At 33.9% G+C, this 23,407-nt stretch overlaps 1 protein-coding gene across 1 annotated transcript; it reads left to right on the top strand.

Moving 5' to 3' along the window:
- The first annotated feature begins 8,441 nt into the window (after positions 1-8,441).
- LOC112030540 (disease resistance protein RPV1) lies at positions 8,442-21,734 on the top strand. The gene is made up of 5 exons (XM_065781329.1): positions 8,442-8,959; positions 14,892-16,002; positions 16,956-17,369; positions 17,539-19,119; positions 20,612-21,734. The coding sequence occupies exons 1-5, from the start codon at positions 8,457-8,459 to the stop codon at positions 21,257-21,259; spliced, it is 4,257 nt and encodes a 1,418-aa protein (XP_065637401.1). The 5' UTR covers positions 8,442-8,456; the 3' UTR covers positions 21,260-21,734.
- The last annotated feature ends 1,673 nt before the right edge of the window (positions 21,735-23,407 follow it).

The raw sequence follows: 23,407 nt of genomic DNA, 5'->3' as shown, positions 1-23,407 counted from the left end.
TTGTGCTAAACAACCAATTCATGAAATTGGGTGATGAAAAGATACTTGTTCACGACGTCTGTCAATAGCTCGTTCACCTTCTTTTGAACAACAAAATGTTCTCCTCTTAATATGTCTAGCACTTCCTCACCTAACATACTGTTTTCTTACACTAAAACTCATTCTATGAGCATATTGTTTGTAAAACTCATATGCATTATCATCACAATCAAATTTCATTCCAATCATTGGTGCCTTAATTTCCTTATTGTGTTTACTGGGGGTGTATGGACTGCCATCAATAGGTTGAGCTTCTTCCTAAATCCAAAAACTAATAAAAAGCAATAGTGTTAAGAATATTCAATATGAAAAATAATATTCAATTTTTTTAATAAACACAGCAAAAAATATTCAGATCTCAAAATCAGCAACAACAACAACAGTCACAATCAACAGAAATTAATAAACTGTAGTTGCTTATAGTCTTACAAACAGTCACAATCAACAACAACAATATTCAGAACTCAAAATACCTAAACATCCTATTCAACAGAAATTATACTAAAAAACTCTTAAGCTATAGAACTCATCTATGTCCATAATCATAAGGACAAATATTCAAACTTCAAATATAATGCAATTTGAGAAACCAATTTGAGGAAATAATTATCTTTAAAAAAAAAACAATGTTTTTTTTTTTAAAGAAAATCAGACCTGAACAAATTGAGAACCATTGCATTTGTCACTGTCAGGGAGAATGCCGAGACACGATGGAGCTGTAGGAGCGGTGGGAGTGGTGGTCCTTGGCGGCAAATTTATGGGAGCGGCATTAGCTGAGTGAGAAACTGAATGGGGCGGAATCAGCAAAGGGGGAAGCGGATGAAGAGAAGGGCTGTCCTGTTGGTCCAATGAGATCGACGGCTGTTGCATGTGGCCGCCGTCCATTCCGCCTCACAAGCTCTCACCAGTCAGAACCTCAGAACCTCAGGTTGAGATGCGGGTTTGAGGAGTTTGAGGCGAGAGAGAGAGAGAGAGAGAGAGAGAGGGGTGTCCAGTTGGACCGGATTCTCTTGCCGGTCTGAGTTTGCTCAGAAAACGAAGGTTGAGGCTGTGAGAGAGAGGCGTGAGGCTGTGTGGGTGTGTTTGAGAAGAAGAAAGAGGCTGAACGTGTGTTGGAGAAGAAAGAGGCTAACGCTGTTAGGGTTAACAGCTCTTCCACGGATAAATGGGTCATGTGCGTTGCACATGACTCCAAGCTGAGGTGTCTCCTCCTTTTAAGTGACACCTGCCCCTATATGTAGGATTTCCAAGTTTGGAGGAAATCCGTGTCTATTTTCAAAAGAACCAAACATGGTATGTGGACTCCTGTTTAAAAGTATGTCCTAAAATGTTTTCAATTGGCAGTAGACAAGAATGCTTACACAACATCCTAATTGGGTGGTGAAGACATGATATGGACTAGGAATTTGTGATTAATTTCTTTAACTGGTAATCTAACTTCTAGTCTTCTAGACATCGGAGGTATTGCAAGTTATGGAAACTTTCTGAATTAGGGAAGTTTTATGTCGATCTTGACTTCTTCTTTTGATGTTTAGAAGGGTAATTTTCCTTTGAAAAGCATCTAGGCGTTAAGGTGCTTCAGAGGGTCTCATTCTTTGCTTGGACAGCTAACGTTAAAAAAATCTAAAATATCATCATTGGAACTAAAATATATTGATTACTTTCTCGGGGAAAAAAAAAAGGATTTTCCACTTGTGAGGTTTTTTTTATTTTTATTATTTTAATTGGATTATCAACTAGTGTTGAATATGCAAAAATAGCACAAAATTTGTTAGTTCTTTGTTTGCTTCATTGTGCAATGGCAAGAGATATACGGTTGCTTGTTTAAAATGTTTGTTTGAGTGAAGGGTACTCTTTCTTGGAGTTCTTACATAGCTTTGCTTTTGACTTTGTGATTTGTGATCTCCCTTCTTTTCTTTTTTTTTCTTTTTAATACAAGATAGAATTTCTACTTTAACCTAATTTAAGTGTATATGTGGGTGAAGCTCCCTCTTGGAGACTTGAATCCCGGCCCTTACCCCCCACACCCCACAAGCACTTATACTTGTGAAGTGACCACCGCACTGAGGGTGTGCGGTGGTGATTTGTGATCTCCCTTTGCACAAAGTCTTGTATTATTTAAGGAAAAACTACTATTTTGGTCCATATTGATGTTTAACACTATGTATCAATTTGGTCATTAATGTTTTAAATGTGTAAATTTAGTACTTAATCTTTTGGTATTATGTCAAAAATAATGTATATCATTAAGTGATGAATGGAAATCCTAACATGGATAATGATCAAAATAAAAAATTACTTTTATGCCATCTAGGATGCTCATGGACTGCCACATGGCCTAAAAAAAGAAGTTAAAAGTATAATTGGGGTCTTAAAATCCCAAAAATCATTAAGGAAGGAATCGGTGAGAAGAATGGGGAGAACAGGGCATACAAATATAACAAATTGATTTTGATTAAACTGTTTCGTAAAGCTTTTCAGATTTTGCATAAGCACTCAAATCTCAATCTCTTGAAATAGATTATTAAGGGTAGGTTACTCATTTGTAAAGAAAATCTAGTTTTGTACTTCTCTCTAATTTTATTTTATTATATTAAGGAGGTGTGTTGTTTCCCTAGTAATTGTTTATATATAAATCTTGGATTCAAATGCCTTCTCACAAAGTTTTGAAATGATTTTTCATCCTTGATAAAAAAATTAAGTTAGGGACCAAAATGATAATTTATCCTATTATGTTTTTTCCCTTGTTTGCTTTGAATAAAGTCATCTATTAATTAACTACTAAAAAAAGTCACTTAAAAGTCTCATCTAACTATCTAAGAGTGACCAAAATAAAGGACACAACCTTTTACTTTTGGGGGGGACCAGTATTTCCACAAGAATAGATTTATGGGTGAAGGAAAACATGGACCAAAAAAAAAAAAAAAAAAAACAGTACTAGATATGGCACAAGCTAATTTTACAAACATCCTATAGCTGACTGTCAAAATGAAAACTTTTGTACAATAATAACATTTCAAACTATTTCTTAAGGGGTATCTTTGGCCTAGATTTCATGCTGGCTCTTCGAGCAACATCCCATGCCTTTTGTGGGGCATATATACCAAGCTGTGCAACAAAAAATGACTCATACCCAGGTGAGTCAAAAGCAAAGCCCATGTGTTTTGATCATTCTTGTGGGAGTAGAGATATGGCATATCTCCTTACCTCAGCCTTTGTATTGTGACTGAACAGAAAGATTGTTCAGATTAGCAGTGAGGTGGTCTGAAGTTCCTGAATCGTCTAGCCGAGGATCTTGACTATTAGTCAAGGCTACATTAGAAGCTGAAGCCATTGCAGCTAGCTTTGTTGGTGGATTCTTGTCTTGATAGGCAAAATCCATCCTGTGATAACAATCAAGGGCTTGATGACCTGCCTTTCCACAGATTTGATAAATAAGTCTATCATTCTTGAAGGTTTGACCTCCAAATTGACCTCCAAAATGAGCATTCTGAGTTAAAGTTATAATTCTGTTGAGGAGTAAAGAATTGGTGTTGACCTCCACCACCACTGTTGTTGAACCTTGCTCCACCACTGTTATAAGTTATAATTCTGAGTAAAGGTTTGACCTTCCTCTATTTCCATTGTTCTTTCCCCTTCCTCTATTAGAGCCACCATGATTATGTGACTAAGGTTGAGGACTATTAGGATTCTTATTTCCAAAAGCAAACATAGCCAGAGAATGTGAAGTACTATCAAGATTCTTTGTCATGGCCTGTTTTTCACTTTGCAACATGATTGAAAGCTGTTCATAGGTGATTGGTTCACTCTTAGTACGGATTGCTGAGCAAAAATGAGCAAAATCCTTAGGCAAACCTCGAAGAACAATATAGATGAGTTCTTCATTATCCACAACTACTTCAACTGCAAGGAGTTTATCACGAGCTATCTTAATCTTCTACAGAAAAGTATTCATTGAATCTGAACCTTTTTTGAGACTTTAAAGCTCCAATTTTAGATTGAGAATGTTTGCCCTTAAGGTTGAGGTAAACCTTTGTTCCAGAGTATTCCACACTTCTCTAGAAGTGGTGATTCCAACCATGAGAGAGAAAACCTGTGGTGTGAGTGGAATTAATCAAAGAAAGAAGAGCTTTGTCTTTGATTTTCTAGGTTTAGAACTCTAGATTCACATTTGTGGTCAAGCGTCCTTTAGGATCAAGAAGAAACTGACCAGGTTGTGGAGTTGTACCATCAATGTGTTCAACTAGAGAGTAAGCTTCCAATATTGTGATCAACTAGTGCCTCCATGGAATGTAGTTTGTATAATCAAGTTTGATTGACATCAAGTTTGACATATTAGAGAATAGTAACAATGGTGAAGGCATTTGAGAGGTTATCGGTGGTGATGGTGGTGGAGGAGTAGTGCTTGTAGGAGTAGAGGAAGTCATGGATTCAGGCTTTGATACCATGAAAGAAAGCAAGCTTGAAGGTTTAACAATGGTGGATTGTGTACAACAGGGAGAGAGAGAAGATGAAGAATCAAAAGGAAACTTCTATTCAAGCTTACATAACTGAATACATCACTCACACTCTCTATTTATACATTACATAGTTGGTAACTTCTCTAGAAGATTCCAACCTAAAAAACTCTAACAAACACCTAATAGATTACAACTGTACACCATAAATAAAATATCTAGACTAATCTATATATATAATAATAGGTGAAGCAGAGAGAGTGTGAAATTGAATTCTAAATTAGAACTCTAATTGTGTGCCACATGTACACGCCAAATTAGAATTCCTAATTAGAGTTCTAATTTTGTGCCATGTGTCTAGAATCTGAAATTAAAGTTGAATTTGCATCATGTGGCTAAATGTATGTGGGCTCATTCTCATTAAAACCACTTCTATATATTGGTTCTAGTGAGTTACTGTACTAATTAAGTTTTTTTCTTAATTTTGCAGTCAAACGTGAAAACCAAAGAGATTAATATTGGTGATAAGAACTTAGTTTGGGTACAATTCATAATTTTCAAAAAGATAAATGTATGTGAGCTCATTCTCATTAAAACCACTTCTATGTATCGGGTCAAGTGAGTTATTGTGCTAATTAAGTTTTTTCTTAATTTTGTAGTCAAACGTGAAAACCAAAGAGATTAATATCGGTGATAAGAACTTGATTTGGGTACAATGCATAATTTCCAAAAAGATAAATGTATGTGAGCTCATTCTCATTAAAACCACTTCTATGTATCGGGTCAAGTGAGTTACTGTGCTAATTAAGTTTTTTCTTGATTTTGCAGTCAAACATGAAAACCAAAGAGATTAATATCGATGATAAGAACTTGGTTTGGGTACATTGCATAGTTTCCAAAAAGATAGCAAAGCCAGAGTTTGCATTTTAGTTATAAATTGCTTACAGAGTTTGCATCTTTACATTTGCATTGAGTTTCGGATTAAAGTGCTTTATTCTTGGTTCTGACACTGAGTTTTGTTTACTATTTACTTACAAAGTTTGCATCTTTATATTTATTATAATCACGCGAATTGGAGAGGACCTGGCTGTAGATGTCTGGATGGCAGATTTGAGTCACTAAGTTTTTAAAATTTTCAGTGAAGGTAAAGGTTATGAATAATGTAAATTTTCTAGAGAGAGATTTATTATTCTATATTTACGCAAGTTTAGTCGCCTTCTTGGAGTGGATCACTCCACCCTATCTTTCTACTAGAATTTTTTATTCAGATTGTTACAATTTAATCCGAAATTTTATTTGAATTTTCTTATCATTGTTACTATCATATATTATCATTCCAATTGTTCAATTAGAATCTGAAATTGGAGTCCAATTTTACTATATACGTGTACAATCTAATTATTTTTAATTTTGCTGCCATGTGTAGAAGCCAATGAGATGAAATTAATAACACATTAAACACTCATGCTTTGGGAATCGGTAGTACCAATCTAAATCCATTGGACTTGTTTCGTGATAATACAACTATGAATGATGTATAAAAACACGCACAAACCTATCTCTCTATAAAAAGAGATTGAAGAGAATTTCTTTTATCAGCCATGGAACTTCAGAGGTTTTTTCTTTACATAAATGTCCATCATGTTACAAAATGACCTATCGTAAAACTACAAAATGAGTACAACTCTGGGTATTTTTTTTTTTAATTTAAAATTTTTTAAGCTACGAAAATTTCAATCACTAATAGAGATTGAAGATTCAAAAGCGTGAATGGGTCTTTTGGATAAACATTGTCACCAAGGTTCATCTTTTTGTGTAAAATATATATACTGCTAAGTTTTGTTAATGAAATTTTCTGGTTAATAATATGAATTTAGACTTAACTGAGCCTTTTAAACATGAATAAACTCATGATTAATAATATATCCATTCCCGTGCTGTAGCACGGAGCTACATACTAGTATCCATAACAGAGAAGAGCAGTGCAAGTCCAGAATTCGTAGAGAAAGAGAGTATGATCAAAACGACATCACTTAGCTCAAGTATTATAACACACGTGAATGAGACTAAAACGGTGTCGTGTCTCATTTAACAAAACGCTGCCGTTTGATGCTTCTGCTGTTAACTTTGAGGCTTCGTTTCAGTTGTAGATTCAACCTCTGTAATTCTGTTTTCAAAGAGATCAACTCCGTATAATAGCAGGTATAGAAGCAATTCTTGTCAAAATGAATAAACTTTTGTACACTATAATGCTGGAATTAAAAGGAGTTCCAAAGATGCACGAGGACCATCTGTACTTATGTCGATTTCCATATCATCGTCCGATAGTTTCTAAGTTGAAAGATGGTTATGAGATAAGTATTATAGAGCATGACCCGCCGATCATTAAAGGGCTTAAGTTGAAAAAAGTATGGGATTCATTTGGTTTATGAAGATGATGATGATTATGATGGAGATGAAGAATCATTAGACGAAAGCCAACTATCAATTTCAGAAAAGCTAAGTAAGTTCTTCAGCTGGTAAGAGAAAGAGAACGCCTCTTAATTTGTGTTGAATTACCGATTGTCCCAAAAGTTTAAACTATTAGAAAATTGTGAATTTAATCACTTAACAATAAGTCTAATAATCTGATTGTGAAGTAGAAAGCCAAGTGCAAGAGATCGAGGAAGAAGAAGAAAGAGAAAGATCTAAGCCTGTATAGTTGGACTTTCTGCGGCCTTAATTTGCAAAGGTGCTTTGGCCCATTAAACATATAAGCCACCTGCAATCCATTTCAAAAGAAACTTGGAGTTTTCAGGCAACTTTTAATGAAGCTTGTAGCTACTTCATACTCTTTATTTTTTTTTTTTTTTCTTACCTCACTGTTTTTTTTTTTTTTTCCTATATTGTTCTTTCTATTTCAAACCTTGACTTCTTTTTGGATGATCCAAAGGCTGAAAGATTTGGGCTGACTCATCAGCTACTAATGCTCAGGCCAACATTACCTTTCTAGTAAAAAACAGCTTGGATTCAAGCATTTTCACCTCCGAGCTCGCATACTTTTTTATTGTGAATTTCAGGCAAGGGACTGGGTCTCCACACAATGTATAATTCAGGTCATTTACACACAAATGATTTGAATACCAAGGTTATGCACTCCTTTCCCTGTCAAGATGGGTTTGAGATAAACTAATAACTGCCAAAGAAATTGTGAAAGTCTACCGTTGTATCTATTTCCTTGCGTGTGTGTGTAAAATAAAATAGAAACAACGTACAAACTACAATGTGCAAGGTGTGAAGGAAAGTTGACGTGATTATGAGAGCATTAGCATTGAGAATGCTAATGTCAAATCTAAGAAAAATTTGAAATCTTAAGCTCCAAAACCATTTGTATTGGGGAATGTTAAACAGCAGTATTGCAAATTTTTTTTGCAATACTGCTACCGTGCAATTCTAAACATAAAATTGCACAGTAGCAAGTATTATAAAAAAATTATAATATTTTATTATGTAGAGAGAGGAGAAAGAGATCGGAGAAAAAAGATATAATTTTGAGATATATTATTTTATTATGTAGATATATTATTTTAATAAGTAAAAGAAGGAAATAGAAGTTTGAGACGTGGAGGTATTATAAAATAATATGTTATAATGATAAAGTGACTTTTTAGAATTGTAAAATAAATTAGCATTAAAATTTTTCAATGCTAATACTCTGAGCATGTGCATTGGATGAAAGTGAAAAACCAGTTGTAAAAATGAATTAATGATTCCTTACGTACCCACTTTAGGGAAAATAAGCAGCAAATGGATTGATGGAGTATATTACCAAAAAGAAATACTTGGCGTGTAATATTGGCAAAACCCTTCTTTCTAACCATACAAGTAAGAGATCAGGTTCGTCCTTTCAACTTTTCGCAGCATATATGAAGCACGCTGGGTCAAAAAGGTCAAGAACACTGCACATGCAGTGAATTAACTATGGAGGATCACAACAACGAAGACGACGACATTTCCAGTTCCGAAGTTTCCAGGCTCCGATGGCACGTGTTCTTAAGCTTCAGAGGCGAAGACACACGCTACCCCTTCATAAACAACCTCTACACCTCGCTCCACAACAAAGGCATCCGAGCTTTTCGCGACGACGATGGGTTACGCCGCGGGGACGAGATCGCGCCGACTCTACTCGACGCGATCGAGGAGTCCGCAGCTTCCATCGTCATCATCTCCCAAAACTATGCAGATTCGAGGTGGTGCCTCGAGGAGCTTTCGAAGATATGCGAGTGTAAGAGGCTCATACTCCCTGTGTTCTACCAAGTTGACCCCTCTGATGTTCGAAAACAAAGAGGACCCTTTTTCGGAAAACATTTTAGGGAGCACGAAGAGAAGGGAATTGAGAAGGAAAAGGTGATGAAGTGGAGGAAAGCCATGGAAACAGCTGGTGGAAAAGCTGGTTTTGTTTTCAAAGACAAAGACATAGACAGGTATGTGTGTGTTTATCTGTACGTATATTCTTCACAATTATGAATTATGTGCTTTTTTATTTTATTTTATTTTTTTTGTGATTTGTGTTCTTTTGAAGAGATATTCTCTACGGAACCTTTGATAAAAACCCTAGTGTGGTTATAATTATCATGATATTTTTTTTAACAGTGGAAACAACTAATAATACCAAAACCTATTGAATCCTTTATGTTTGAATTATTACATTTGGTTTTTCTTTTTCCTTTCTTTGAGATTGTTGATTGATTTGGAGACATTGTGTTAGGGCTTAATTGTGTTATTGAGTTGAAGATTAGCTTCGAATTGTTTAGTGAAATGTGGCAATTGGGTTTAAGATAATGGTTTTACGGAGTCTCTGAGATAGGGTAATAAGTAGGCAGCTTTTTTGGCGTGTATGTCTATGCACCTTGCGATTCTTTAATCCATCTTTTATTATTTCTTTGGGGGGGAGTGGTTTGAACCCTGGATCTAGGGGTGCCAATTAGCCAAAACCGACTCAATCCAACTCAAACTGCCGATTTGGGTTGGTTTTTAGGAGTTGGTTGGTGGGTTAGATTGTCAAAAAAAAAATTTACTTTTGGGTTGGGTTGGGTGTGGATTAGTAGATTCACAAATTTGTCCAACCCAACTATATTTAATATATATTTAAAAATATATATTATATGATTTTTATTTACTCTTTTATTTATCAATTGAGTTGGGATAGAACTATATAATAACCTACTAACTATAGAAAAATAAAACTTCTTCGTGTTTATTTTGTTTCTCAAGTGAGTTGAGATAGAACTATTTGATATCTTACAAATTAAATGAAATTTCATTCATTTTGATTATTGTGTTGGTTTGATGCACTATTAAGTATTAATATAAATTTTTTGTTATTTGTGTTGGTTTAAAATTTGAAGTATTAATAAAATAGTTTGTGTTGGATTGGGACTATACTTAGGTTATATATTTGTTCTTACTTGTGTTGGTTTTGTACTAATGCTCAATTAAAAAAAAAAAACTGTCCAACTCATGAGTCCAATCCAATTCTAGTGGATTGGATTCTTCAACCCGACCATGATAGGTCAAATTGAAAAAACCTCTCAACCCGACCCATATACACCATTACCTAGATCTATTGGAAATACATTAAGTACTAGTTGAGTACCAAGCTCTTGGTTATTGTGAGTTTTTTTATTTATTAATATAATAACAACCAAGCCTGAGTCCTAAATTTTGGGGATTAATTATAGATGCTCAACAAACTAGTTAAGGTTGGTCACATGTATTCTTTTTTGTCATTCTATCTAATCTGAAGTCATTCCCTAGGTTACTTCCCTAATTGACATGTCATTTTTTATTATATCTATTAATTTTTGGTCATCCTCTACCTTTTACATTTCTTTAACTTGAATGGATTCACTCTTTCTCATTCATGGATTAGTCTTTTTCCGCTAAATATTAACTGAATCATCCCAAGCTTCTTCGGAGAGGATCTAGTCACATGCTTTATTTCTTGCCTAAGCAGGGGCAACTCCACATGTTTCTCATGAGTTCAACTTGAAAAAAAAAGTGTATATATAAGTCTATGCACACACACATATATATTAGTAATTTAACTTAAATATTTTTTCACACATTGGCTTAAGTTTTCCAAAACCAAACAACAATATAAATCAGCTCGTCCAAAAATCAAACAACAAAATACATATCACAAATCTCTCTCTCTCTCTCTCTCTCTCTCTCTCTCTCTCATTTTCTTTTGGTTCTTATTTTATTTGAGATTGTTGATTGAACTGGAGAAGGGTTTATTGTGTTCTTGAGTGAAAGATTTAGTAACTTCGAATTGTTTAGTGGGGCAGAGGAGTGAAATGTGGCAATTGGCTTTAAGATAATAATCGTACGGAGTCTTTGAAAATTGTTAATGAACAGGCAGCTTCTTTAGCGTGATATCTCTACATGTGCACCTTGCAATTCTTTAATCCATCTTTAATTCTTTATTTATTTAAATTAGCGGACGTTTTAGCTTTATATTTTTTTAATCATTTAACATCTACTGAAATATAATATCTGCATGTTCTCCTTTGCTGTCTTCTTTCTTTTTCTTCCCAGTTGACTCTCTCGTCTCTTTGTTAATAGGGGCGACCCCATTTTACTAGATAAATTGTGTAATTGGATTTGAAACCTTTGTTAATCTAATTTATATGTGTTGAGTTGAGTTTAAAATAAAGTAAGTCCTATGAGGCGCATTTTATTATTAACAGAAACTAGAAACTGGCTCCTCTGAACTCTCAATGATATTCATTGTAGCCGTGGATATGATGTACAGGACATTATGATTTTACCCTCTATGGGGTTTACATAGAATCATGCAATGGAAACATTGAATATAATAAAACTTTGAACCAGTCAAATATCTCAATATTTATATCAACTCAACTAAGATTGAATGTGATGCATGTAGGAGATCTAGTGCTTCTTGCTCGCTTTTACATTTTATGTCTAGTAGTCGTTGTCTTAATTACAGGTTCACTTAAGGTTTTATATTCACAATCCAAAATAAAGTGAAATAATATTTTAGGATAATGCTATACATCTCATTCTTATCTATTATTATATTTTTTATATGGGTTACAGTAAAAAATTGGCCAAACAAATACAAATCAACTCAAAGGCCCAAACAACAATAACATAAATTAGCTCAAACAAAGAACAAAATAAAATAATACCCCTCTCCAAACTTAATATTTGTTTCAAATTGGTATCTTAGTAATCAATATTCAATTATTTCTCTCACAGATTGAATAGACTGAAACTGAAGTTAAAAGTGTTTTAGTAAATAATACTTGCAGGTCGTTATTTATCACAAACACCCTATGAAAAGCTTTTTCATAATCCTCCTTCTTACAATTACCTTAAACTCTTTGGCTGTCTATGCTATACCTCTACCATAGCAATTAATAGACCTAAATTTGAACCAAGGGCTAGAGCTTGTATCTTTCTAGGGCATCCTTACAATATTAAAGGAACAAAGTTCTTCATTTAAAACTAAACTCATTTCTATTTGAATGTTAACTTCTATGAACAAATATTTCCATTTTCCCCTCAATTTTCACCTTTTGAACACTACTCAATCTTGTCTTCCTCATTCCATTCCTATATTTATATCTACCTTTTTCTTTCAAGATTACTCTCCAGCTATACCGCTCTCTTTAAATCCTGCATCTTCCACATCAATCTAATATTGTACCAACATCTACTAGTCAGCCTATTGTTTTTATTCTATTCCACCTACTCAACCTACTCAATCTATTCTTCCATTTCAATCTAGTCCACCTATTTTAGATGTCCCACCTATAACACAAGCCCCACCTGCATCAGATGCTCCATCTGCACCTGCTACACCTTTTGAACCTGCTGCACCACCTGCACTTGCTACACCTGAACAACCTGAACCTCTTCGTCCACCGCTTAGGAGGTCCACTAGAAATATTCATAAACCCTCGTACCTGAAATCTTATCACTACAATCAGGTTTCTGTTGCTCCATCCCCTGCTCTTTCTCCTCCACATCTCTTCAATTCTTTCTTATGACAAACTTTCCCCTAGTCACAAGAGTTTTTGCAATATGATTTCCTCTCATGTGGAACCTAAGTCTTATACTCAAGCTGTTAAAGATTGGAGAGAAGCAATGGCTGTTGAAATTACAGTTTTAGGGGCCAACAATACATGGTCTCTCACACCTCTTCTTTCTCATAAAAAAACCTATTGGTTGCAAGTGGGTATATAAGATTAAACACAACTCTGATAGCTCTATTGAGAAGATCAAGGTTCGTTTGGTTGCTAAATGATTCACTCAAAAAAAGAGTTTTGATTATATAGAGACCTTCTCATCTGTTGCAAAAATTGTGTCAATCAAATGTCTCCTAGGCTTCTAGCTATTTCTGCTTTGAAATGCTCACAAGTGGATAGTAATTTACGGTGTTTAGAATTGTTGTTTAGTACATGGGCTAGTGGTGAGTTTAGCCGAGTTCTAAATGATGTGCGATACAATTATTTATTATTAGTTTTCTCAAATATTTTAATATTTTTTGCCAAAAATATTATAAATTAGTTAATTGACACCTCATAATTTTTATAATAGAGACAACCAAGGTTTAAGTCCCCACCCCCAACTATATATATATATATATATATTTCAATAATTTTTCATATAAAAAATTGTAATCTTTAGTTATTTTATAGACAAAATAGAAAAACACTTAAAGAGTAATGTAGTGATTTGATCATACTATATATAAGCGTTTACAAATTGAAAATTACATGATATAGTGGCTAATAGAGATAAGCATGTTTCATGCCTACTAAAAAAATGCAAATAACCTTCAAATTTTTTTTTTTTTTTTTTTTTTACATTCTTGACTATGTGTTACTAAATTTATTTTTATTTTTCCTTTCTTTGGACTTGTTTCAATTGTTTTAAAAACATCTAAACTTGAGAAAGAATACCATATTTTAAATAAATTATTTCTCACATTTAAAAAAAATCAACTATTTCTTAGAAAAATGATATTAAAATTTCATTATGCATAAAATAATTAATATAACAAAATAAACATATTTATTCTTTTAGTAATCTTTCTAATTACAAAGATAAATATTACCATGTTAGTTCCACACACACACATTTAATTACAAAGAATTTATAATGTTAATTTTTTATGGTTTCTGTGTCAATTGTTGTTAAAACAACTAAATATGAGGAAGAATGTCATATTCAAAATTTATTACTATTCCAACTAAAAATTATTTCTTATATAGAGGTTATAAAAATAATCATATTAATTTATTTAATATAAATAATTAATGCACAACTATAAGTAATTAATATGTGCATTTGCTCTAATGGCTAATTCAATGAACTAATACTTTACTATAAATGCAAACTTCGTTAAAGTAAAAGTTTAAATAAAGAGAATCTCAAAAAAAATGCGCCACATGGCACAACCTCATGATCTCCAGACATGAGATTTTTGATATGTGTGTGTGTTGTTTACTTTGTTAAAACGCCTATGACCACACCTAAACTCCCACTCAATTTCACAACTTGGATGTCATTTGTTTTAATTGGATTTCAACATTTACACAAGGGACCCACACAAGAATTTAATTAAAAAAAACTAAGTTCAATAATCACAAGCTTGCACCTAAGCATGTTGTAGATTTGAGTGTAGAGTTGGGTGTATCCCTAGACTTTATCTTAGTGTTTATACACTTTATTAACCGAGGTAGTGGGCTGTGGTCTAATGCAACAACAAATACTTGAGTTGAGTTGAATTGTTGATAGAATAATGTTGTGGATAGAACAAAATTTAAGTTTTAAGAAAAATCTTTCTTAAAAAAGTAATGTTATGCACAGAGCAATAATAATGCAACAAAAAATAATTATAGTTCAGTTGAATTTTCATCTTTATATAGTAATGCTACATACACAACAAAAATTCCTTAGACATTTGTGCTTATTACAAAAATTTTGTAGGTAAAATTTTGAAGTTATCATGCACATGAAAAATTATATAGGAAATTGTAGAACTTTATATATTTCAAGTATTTGCGAGTTTTTTTTTTTTTTTTATGTCAATATTTATACGTTCTTTTTTATTAAATTTTGAATAATTTGAGTTTCTTGATAACCACCCTAAAAAAATTTCTGGAGCTGCCACGGTCACATTATATTTGTTTCCCATATATTCTTCATAGTTGAACATCGCGGTCATCCTTCGGAAGTGCATAGAGTTTGAAGCACTTTATCATGAGCACTTGATACACTTTATCTATGTTTATCTCTACCATTTGACTGTAGATGTTTATTTTATTAGTATCAGCCTTCAAGTTTGTTTCCTATGGACTCATTTATGTTTATTGGCAGTAATGAGGCACAAGCAAAGTTGATTCAACTTTTAGTCAAAAGGGTGTTGGAAGAACTAGACAGTACTCCACTGGATGTGGCTCCATACACAGTTGGACTCGAGTCTCGCATTGAAGAATTGATGAGCTTGTTAGATGTTAGATCCAATGGCGTTAGAGTTTTGGGATTATATGGGGTGGGTGGGGTTGGCAAGACCACACTTGCTAAAGCTCTTTACAATAAACTTGTTGGTAGCTTTGAGTACCTCGTTTTCATGAAAAATGATAGAGAAAATTCTGAAAAAGATGATGATTTAGTGTACCTTCAAAACAAACTTATCAATCATCTTTCTCCTAATAAGCCTCCTGTGTATGAGGTTAATTCTGGTATCTCTGCAATCAAAGACGTAGTTCATGAGAAGCGAGTTCTTGTTATTATGGATGATATTCACAATGTAAGACAGCTTGAAGTGCTAATTGGGAGAAGAGATTGGTTTTCTGAAGGAAGTAGAATTATTATTACCACAAGAAACAGAGATGTTTTACCTGATCATCTTGTGAATGGGTTTTATGAGGTCAGAGAGTTGGCCTTCACTGAGGCACTACAACTTTTTAGCTACCATGCGCTAAGAAGAGAGAAACCCACAGAAAGATTTATGAATCTATCCAAGCAAATGGTCTCTCTTACAGGGGGCCTACCATTGGCCCTGGAAGTATTTGGTTCTTTTTTGTTTGAAAGGTGGAGAATAGAGGAATGGAAAGATGCCCTGCAAAAGTTGAAAAGGATTCGTCCAAGCAATCTTCAAGATGTGTTGAAGATAAGTTATGATGGGTTAGATGTACAAGAACAGCAGATATTCCTTGACATTGCATGTTTATTCATTAAAATGGAAATTAAGAGAGAGGATATACTCGATGCATTGAAAGGTTTCGGTTTTAGAGCTGAGATAGCAGTTACAGTGCTCAGAGCAAGATCACTCATTAAGGTTTTTGAGGACAATTCTTTGTGGATGCACGATCAAATTAGAGACATGGGAAGACAAATTGTTCTAGATGAAAGTCCTATAAATCCTGGTATGCGAAGTAGACTGTGGGATCATGATGAAATCATGACAGTCTTAAAGGCTGAGAAGGTATGACTGATAGTGAGATACCTCATCTTTTTTCTTTTTTTTTCCTGTTCCTCTTCTGTTGCATTGCAGGTTCAAAACTTTTCCAAGAGGCAAATATAGAGAAGTACTCACATATTTCACTACATGCATCATATTGCTATGTATAATCCTCAATGGCAATTAGCAAATATAGAAAAATACTGACATATTTCACTGCATGCATCATATTGTTATGTATAATACTCATGGGATAAATGGAATGCTGATGTTTGTGCTCCACTTGTTGCTTCATGCACTACAGCACTAGTGTATCTTCAAATTTACTTCTCACTCTCAAGGTAGAGTTCCTTCTCACTCTCAGGGTAGAGACGATTAAAAATGTTCAAGTTAACATCTTCAGTCTATACCATATAAGAACAGGAAGGATTAGGATCTTCTGGACTTCTATTGTATTCACAAACCAGAGGACTTAGGATCTTCTAGACTTCTATTTCTTTCCACAATGAAATTCTCTAAATCCTAATATTTCATGAATTATAGGCTAAGATATATCATATCTGTAGTTCAATTGACAGGAAACCAAACAATTCGTCGAACCTGATTAGCTCTTAAATGTCCTACCACACAAGCATATTCATATTGTTGTTTCCTCTACTTACTGAACATAGAGAGAGAGAGAGAGAGAGAGAGAGAGAGAGAGGCTAATTATTTCTGAGTTTGAAAATTGACAAGAAGAGATGGTTGAATCAAATTCCACCAGTTCCATATTTTACTGCCAAAAAATTATTAAAAACAAAATCTGAATCTGACAGTTTGATCCCATTCCTTAGATGTTCCAAGTTCCCAAAGAATGGATAATATTCTTATGTCCATTGTAATCGTACAGTTTTAACTTGATAACTGTTTGTTTATTGTCTCTGTTTCACTTGGCTACATTCCAATTTTTTAACTATTTTCTACATGATTGACAATAGGGAACAAGATGTATAGAAGGAATTGTCCTAGACTTTGAAGGGAGGCCCTTTGTTCAGGATCCAAGTGGTGAGAGAATTTCTAGGGAAAACCTTCAAAGAATGCCCAATTTAACCTCTGCATTAACATATGCGAAAGAATGGTGCAAGAAATTTCTTCAGGATAATGCAGAGAATGAGAGAGAGGTAGTACTTCACACCAAGCCCTTTGAATCAATGGTTAATCTAAGACTTCTTCAAATCAACCATGTGAGATTGGAAGGGAAGTATAAATATCTTCCAGCTGGACTGAAGTGGCTACAATGGAAAGAATGTCCTCTGAAAACTCTTCCTTCTGATTTTTGCCCTCGGGAACTTGCTGTCCTTGATCTCTCAAGAAGCGGAATTGAAAAAGTATGGGGTTCGTATACTAGCAAGGTATGGTCCACAATTTGGATTGACTGTAATAATGAGATTTTAATGAACTTGTTCTTGTGTGTTTTGCTTGTTCTTCCCAACAACCCCCCCCCCCCCCTCCCTTCACCTTTTTTTTTTTATAGCAGTTCTTCATGATTCTCTTTTAACAGTAAAATGTCTTGTTTTTCAGGTGGCTGAGAACTTGATGGTTATGAATCTCAGTCGTTGCTATAATCTAGCTGCTATTCCTGATTTATCTAGGAACCATGCCCTGGAAAAGCTTATTCTTGTGGGTTGCAAGAAACTGACTAAGATTCATGAATCACTTGGGAACATGAGTACATTACTCCATTTGAACCTGAGAGAATGTTCTAACCTGATCGAATTTCCAACTGATATCTCTGGGCTAAAAAATCTTGAAATCCTTATTCTCTCTGACTGCTCAAAATTGAAAGAGTTACCGATGAACATAGGAAGCATGAAATCTCTGAAAGAACTTCTTGTTGATAAAACTGCTATAGCAATGCTACCAGAGTCCATTTTTCGCCTTACAAAACTTGAAAAGATTGATCTGAATCATTGCCAATTCTTAAGAACACTACCCAACTGCATTGGAAAGTTGTCTTCCCTGAAAGAACTCTCTCTTAATGATTCTGCTATAGAAGAAATACCTGATTCGGTTGGATCTTTGTCAAACCTTGAGATATTAAGTTTAATGTGGTGTGGATCACTCACTGCCATTCCTGATTCTGTTGGCAGTCTCATATCATTGACAAAACTTCTAATTAATGGTAGTGCAATCAAAGAACTGCCTATTTCTGTTAGTTCACTGTCATATTTGAAGGAGTTATCAGTTGGAAACTGTAAGGATCTAAGCAAATTGCCCGATTCAATTGAAGGACTAGCTTCCATGGTTGAGCTTCAGTTAGATGGGACACCAATCACATATCTGCCAGATCAGGTAGGGGCCTTGAAAATGCTAAGGAAACTTGAGATGAGGAATTGTAAAAAACTTAGATTTTTACCAGAATCAATTGGAAGCATGCTGGCTCTTACTACTTTGAACCTTTTCGGTGCCAATATTTCTGAATTACCGGAATCCATAGGGATGCTGGAAAATCTTATTTTATTAAGATTGAATAAGTGTACACAGCTCTGTAAGCTTCCTTCTTCAATAGGAAATTTGAAGTCCTTGCGCCATTTGTGGATGGAAGAAACTGCTGTAATAGAATTACCTGAAAGCTTTGGGATGCTCTCAAGTTTAATGATACTAAAAATGGCTAAGAAGCCTTATATTGAGTTATCTGGAAACAGCGTGCCTAGTTCTATTGAATTTCCTACTTCTTTCTCCAATCTATGCTCGCTAGTAGAATTGAATGCTCGTGCTTGGAAACTATGTGGGAAGATTCCTGATGATTTTGAAAAGTTATCATCATTGGAGAGTTTGAATTTAGGCTACAATAATTTTTTCAGCCTTCCGTCCAGCTTGACAGGCCTTTTCAATCTTAAAGAGCTTTTATTGCCCTACTGCAAAGAGCTCAAGTCTCTCCCTCCACTTCCTTCAAACTTGGAGGACGTGAATGTTGCAAACTGTACTGCATTGGAAAGTGTGTCTGATCTTTCCAACTTGGAAAGATTACAGGAGCTAAACCTTGCAAACTGTGAGAAGGTGGTGGATATTCCGGGCCTTGAATGCTTGAAGTCATTGACAAGGTTACACATGTGTGGCTGCAAAGCATGCTCTTCTATGGTTAAAAGAAGACTGTCTAAGGTTCTCTCTCTCTCTCTCTGTGGTTGACATGAACTAGGATTTACACACACCCACCCAATGGTCTTGAACGCACAACCTTGCCCTAAACCTTATTCTTACAAAGAGAGGTGTTTGAATTAGAATTCATTGTCTAAAAGTTGTGTTTTTAATGATCCTCTTATAAAATGAATTTATTAAAATACATATTATAATCCCTAATTTTGCCTATTTTCAATTTGATTCTCAAAGGTCAATTTCAATCCGTAATCTTGAAAAATGTGTTCAATGTGGTAAAACAATAGTTTTGATCTTTTCCTTATTTTTAAATTTTAATATAGAAAAAAGTTTAGAAAAATTCTTCTAAATAAGATATCAAGAAAAAAATTTATTAAAAAATAACCAAAGCAATGTCACTATAGTTGTCACTCGCCACCGACCATTGTCAACCAAAAATCATCTTCTCCCTTTTCCAAAAGATAGCCACACCCATACTCCATCAAAAACACCAAATCAATACAATATCTAAAAGTTAAGTATTTAACTATTTATTGTTGTCACACTCCTATTAAGCCATATTAGTGTTGCATTTCGGTTCACTTTCGTCCACTCAATCCATTTCGGTCCATTCCATCCATTTTGGTCCAACCGGTCCATTTATGTCCATTCGGTTCAATTTGGTCAATTCAGTCCATATGGTCCACTTTAGCGTCCACTTCGATGATGCTTTAGGATGAGAGGTTTATGTAAAAACAAGAGCTACTTCATTTACAATTATTTCACCTTTTCAATTTAATGTTGGTAGGTTATTGATAAAATTACTTCTTCTTTTTTTATGTTATTAAAGTCTTCTATTTTTTTTCCAATATAAGTAATAGATTTTCTTATATCTATTTCCTCTTTAAGCCATTCAATACATATAAAGGATGAATGGTTTGTAAGGAGCACTAGAAACAAACTCTAATTATACATTACGTCATTTACAAAATATCTCGACTTATATAATAATTGAATATAAAGTGCATTATGTTTCCTTTAAAAAAAATTACTAAATTTAAAATACTTTCAAATAACAAATATAGATAGCTAAAAATATATATTGTATGAACTATACTTTGTTATAAAACTATCACATCATCTTAAGAATAGTTTGTGACTAACACTTATAAGTTTCATCTACTATTTTCATTTTTTACTTAACAAAAAAAATTATCAAATATTTCCATGCATCGTACAAGTCTATGACTAGTAAATAGATAAAAGCAGCCATCAACTAACTAATACTCACCAAAGCCACCGCAACTGTTGTCATAACCTATCCATTGTTATAGATATCAAAGGTCCAATTCTAGTTCGGTCCTAATATTCTAGACCAGGTTCAAAGTACTAGGATTTACTTGTAATGCAAGCAAAATAATCCTAATCCTATTTGTAGTGTAATGTAACGGTGACTAAATTCCACTCCCCCTGGAAAAAATGAAATAGTCTTATTTCTTAGGAAAATATCTACTTGCAGGTTTGTTTGAGGAACATACGCACTCTTAGCATGCCTGGAAGCAGAATTCCAGATTGGTTTCAAGCGGGGGTTAGATTTTCAGAACACAAAAACCGTGAGATCAAAGCTGTGATAATATGTGTTGTTGTCTCTCTCGACCTTCAAATACCGGATGACTTAAGAGATCAACTCCCTATAATAGCAGGTATAAAAGCAAATCTTGTCAAAATGAATAAACCTTTATTCACTACAATGCTGGAATTAAAGGGAGTTCCAAAGACGCATGAAGATCATCTGTACTTAATTCGGTTTCCAGATTGTCATCCGATAGTTTCTAAGTTGAAAGATGGTTATGAGATCAATGTTATAGAGCATGACCCACCAATGATTAAAGGGCTTAAGTTGAAAAGGTCTGGGATTTATTTGGTTTTTGAAGGTGATGATGATTATGAAGGAGATGAAGAATCATTAGACGAAAGCCAATTATCTATTTCAGAAAAGCTATCAAAGTTTTTCAGCTGTCTGGAAGAGGAAGATCACACCTCTCAATCTGATTGTGTAGTTGAAAGCCAAGTGCAAGCGATTGAGGAAGAAGAAGAAGAAAGAGAAATATCTGAGCCTGTTTGGTGGGACTTTCTGCGGCCTTTGCAAAGGTGTTTTTGCCTATAAAGAAGAGAAGCTACCTGCAATCCTTGACTCATCTGCTACTAGTGCTACAAGGCCAACATTACCTTTCAGGTAAAATGCAGCTTGGATTCAAGCATTTTGACCTCCAAGCACGCATACTTCTGCTTGTGAATTTCAGGCGAGGGAGTGGTCTCCTCCACACAATGTATAATTCCGGCCATTTACACAGCAATGATTTGAATGGCAATGTTATACACTCTACTTTCCCAGTCAAGATGGGGTTTGAGATGAACTATAACTACCAAAGAATTTGTGAAAGGCTACTGTTGTATTTATTTGTGTGTGTATAAAATAGAACAAAAACACTAGGTACCCTATTTGGGACTTTCTCCAAGAACTCATATTGTGTTTTGATTTCCATTTTTTGTATCTATTTTCTGAATTTGAGAACCAAAAGCACTAGGTACCCTATCTAGGTCTTGATTCTTAAATATGGAAAAGACCTACAATTTTCATTGATGTGCTCGCAACCTTTTTCCACAATTTTCAGTTATTTTACAAAAATGACACCGAACATAGTTTGCTAAAAATGAAAATGCAAAAAAGTTGCTTTCATATTCTGTTTTCATTCTCACTTTTTTTTTTTTTTTTTTTGGGTATTGAAAATGAAAATAAGAACAAAAAAAAAGTAAGCTCAAATAAGTTTTCACTGGTGAGTTCCACAAAAAACAAAAAATGAAAATAGAATACACCCTGTTTTCAAAAGAACCAAACATGATATGTGGACTCCTGTTTAAAAGTATTTCCTGAAATGTTTTCAATTGGCAGTAGACAAGAATGCTTACACAACATCGTAATTGGGTGGTGAAGACATGATATGGACTAGGAATTTGTGATTAATTTCTTTAACTTGTAATCTAACTTCTAGTCTTCTAGACATGGGAGGTATTGCAAGTTTTGGAAACTTTCTGAATTAGGGAAGTTTGATGTACGATCTTGACTTCTTTTTTTGATGTTTAGAAGGGTAATTTTCCTTTGAAAAGCATCTAGGCGTTAAGGTGCTTTAGAAGGTCTCATTCTCTTGCTTGGACAGCTAACGTTGGAAAAAATCTAAAATATCATCTTTGGAACTAAAATTTATTGATTACTTTCTCAGGGAAAAAAAAATTTCCACTTACAGGGTTTTTTATTTTACTTTTTTTTTTTTAAATAGGATTATCGACTAGTGTTGAATATGCAAAAATAGCACAAAATTTATTAGATCTTCGTTTGCTTCATTGTACATTGGCAGGAGATATACGGATACGGTTGCTTGTTTAAAATGTTTGTTTGAGTGAAGGATATGCTCTTTCTTGGAGTTCTTACATAGCTTTGCTTTTGGCTTTGTGATTTGCGATCTCCCTTTGCCCAAAGTCTTGCATTATGTAAGGAAAACTCTACTATTTTGGTCCACATTAATGTTTACACTGTGTTAATTTGGTCCCTAATGTTTTAAATTTATAAATTTAGTCCTTAATCTTTTGGTATTATGTCAAAAATAGTTTATATCATTAAGTGATGAATGAAAAACTAACATGGATAATGATCAAAATAAAAAAATTACTTTTATGCCACCTAGGAGGCTTGTGGACTGCCACATGGCCTAAAAAAAGAAGTTCAAAATATAATTGGGATCTTAATATCCCAAAAATAATTAAGGAATCGATGAGAAGAATGGGGAGAACATGGCACACAAATATAACAAATTGATTTGATTATACCGTTTCGTAAGGCTTTTCAGATTTTGCATAAGCACTCAATATCCTAAAATAGATTATTGGGGACAGGTTACTCATTTGTAAAGAAAATCTAGTTTTGTACTTCTCTCTAATTTTATTTTATTTTATTATATTAAGGAGTTGTGTTATTTCCCTAGTAATTATTTATGCATAATTTATACATAAATCTTGGATTCAGAAGCCTTCTCACAAAGTTTTGAAATGATTTTTCATCCTCAATAAAAAAAATTAAGTTAGGGACCAAAATGATAATTTATCCTATTATGTATTTTCTTGTTTGCTTGGAATAAAAGCATTTATTAATTAACTACTAAAAAAAGCCACTTAAAACTCTTATCTAACTATCTATGAGCATTTTTAACAAATTTATCAAATTTTTGTACTTTTTGGAGAATGAACATGACTTTTACCT

The sequence above is a fragment of the Quercus suber genome, unplaced genomic scaffold (assembly GCF_002906115.3).
Source record: "Quercus suber isolate HL8 unplaced genomic scaffold, Cork oak 2.0 scaffold_264, whole genome shotgun sequence".
In the NCBI taxonomy this organism is placed as follows: Eukaryota; Viridiplantae; Streptophyta; class Magnoliopsida; order Fagales; family Fagaceae; genus Quercus; species Quercus suber.
The sequence above is the reverse complement of the archived record's forward strand: the minus strand, read 5'-3'. Positions and strand labels throughout refer to the sequence as shown.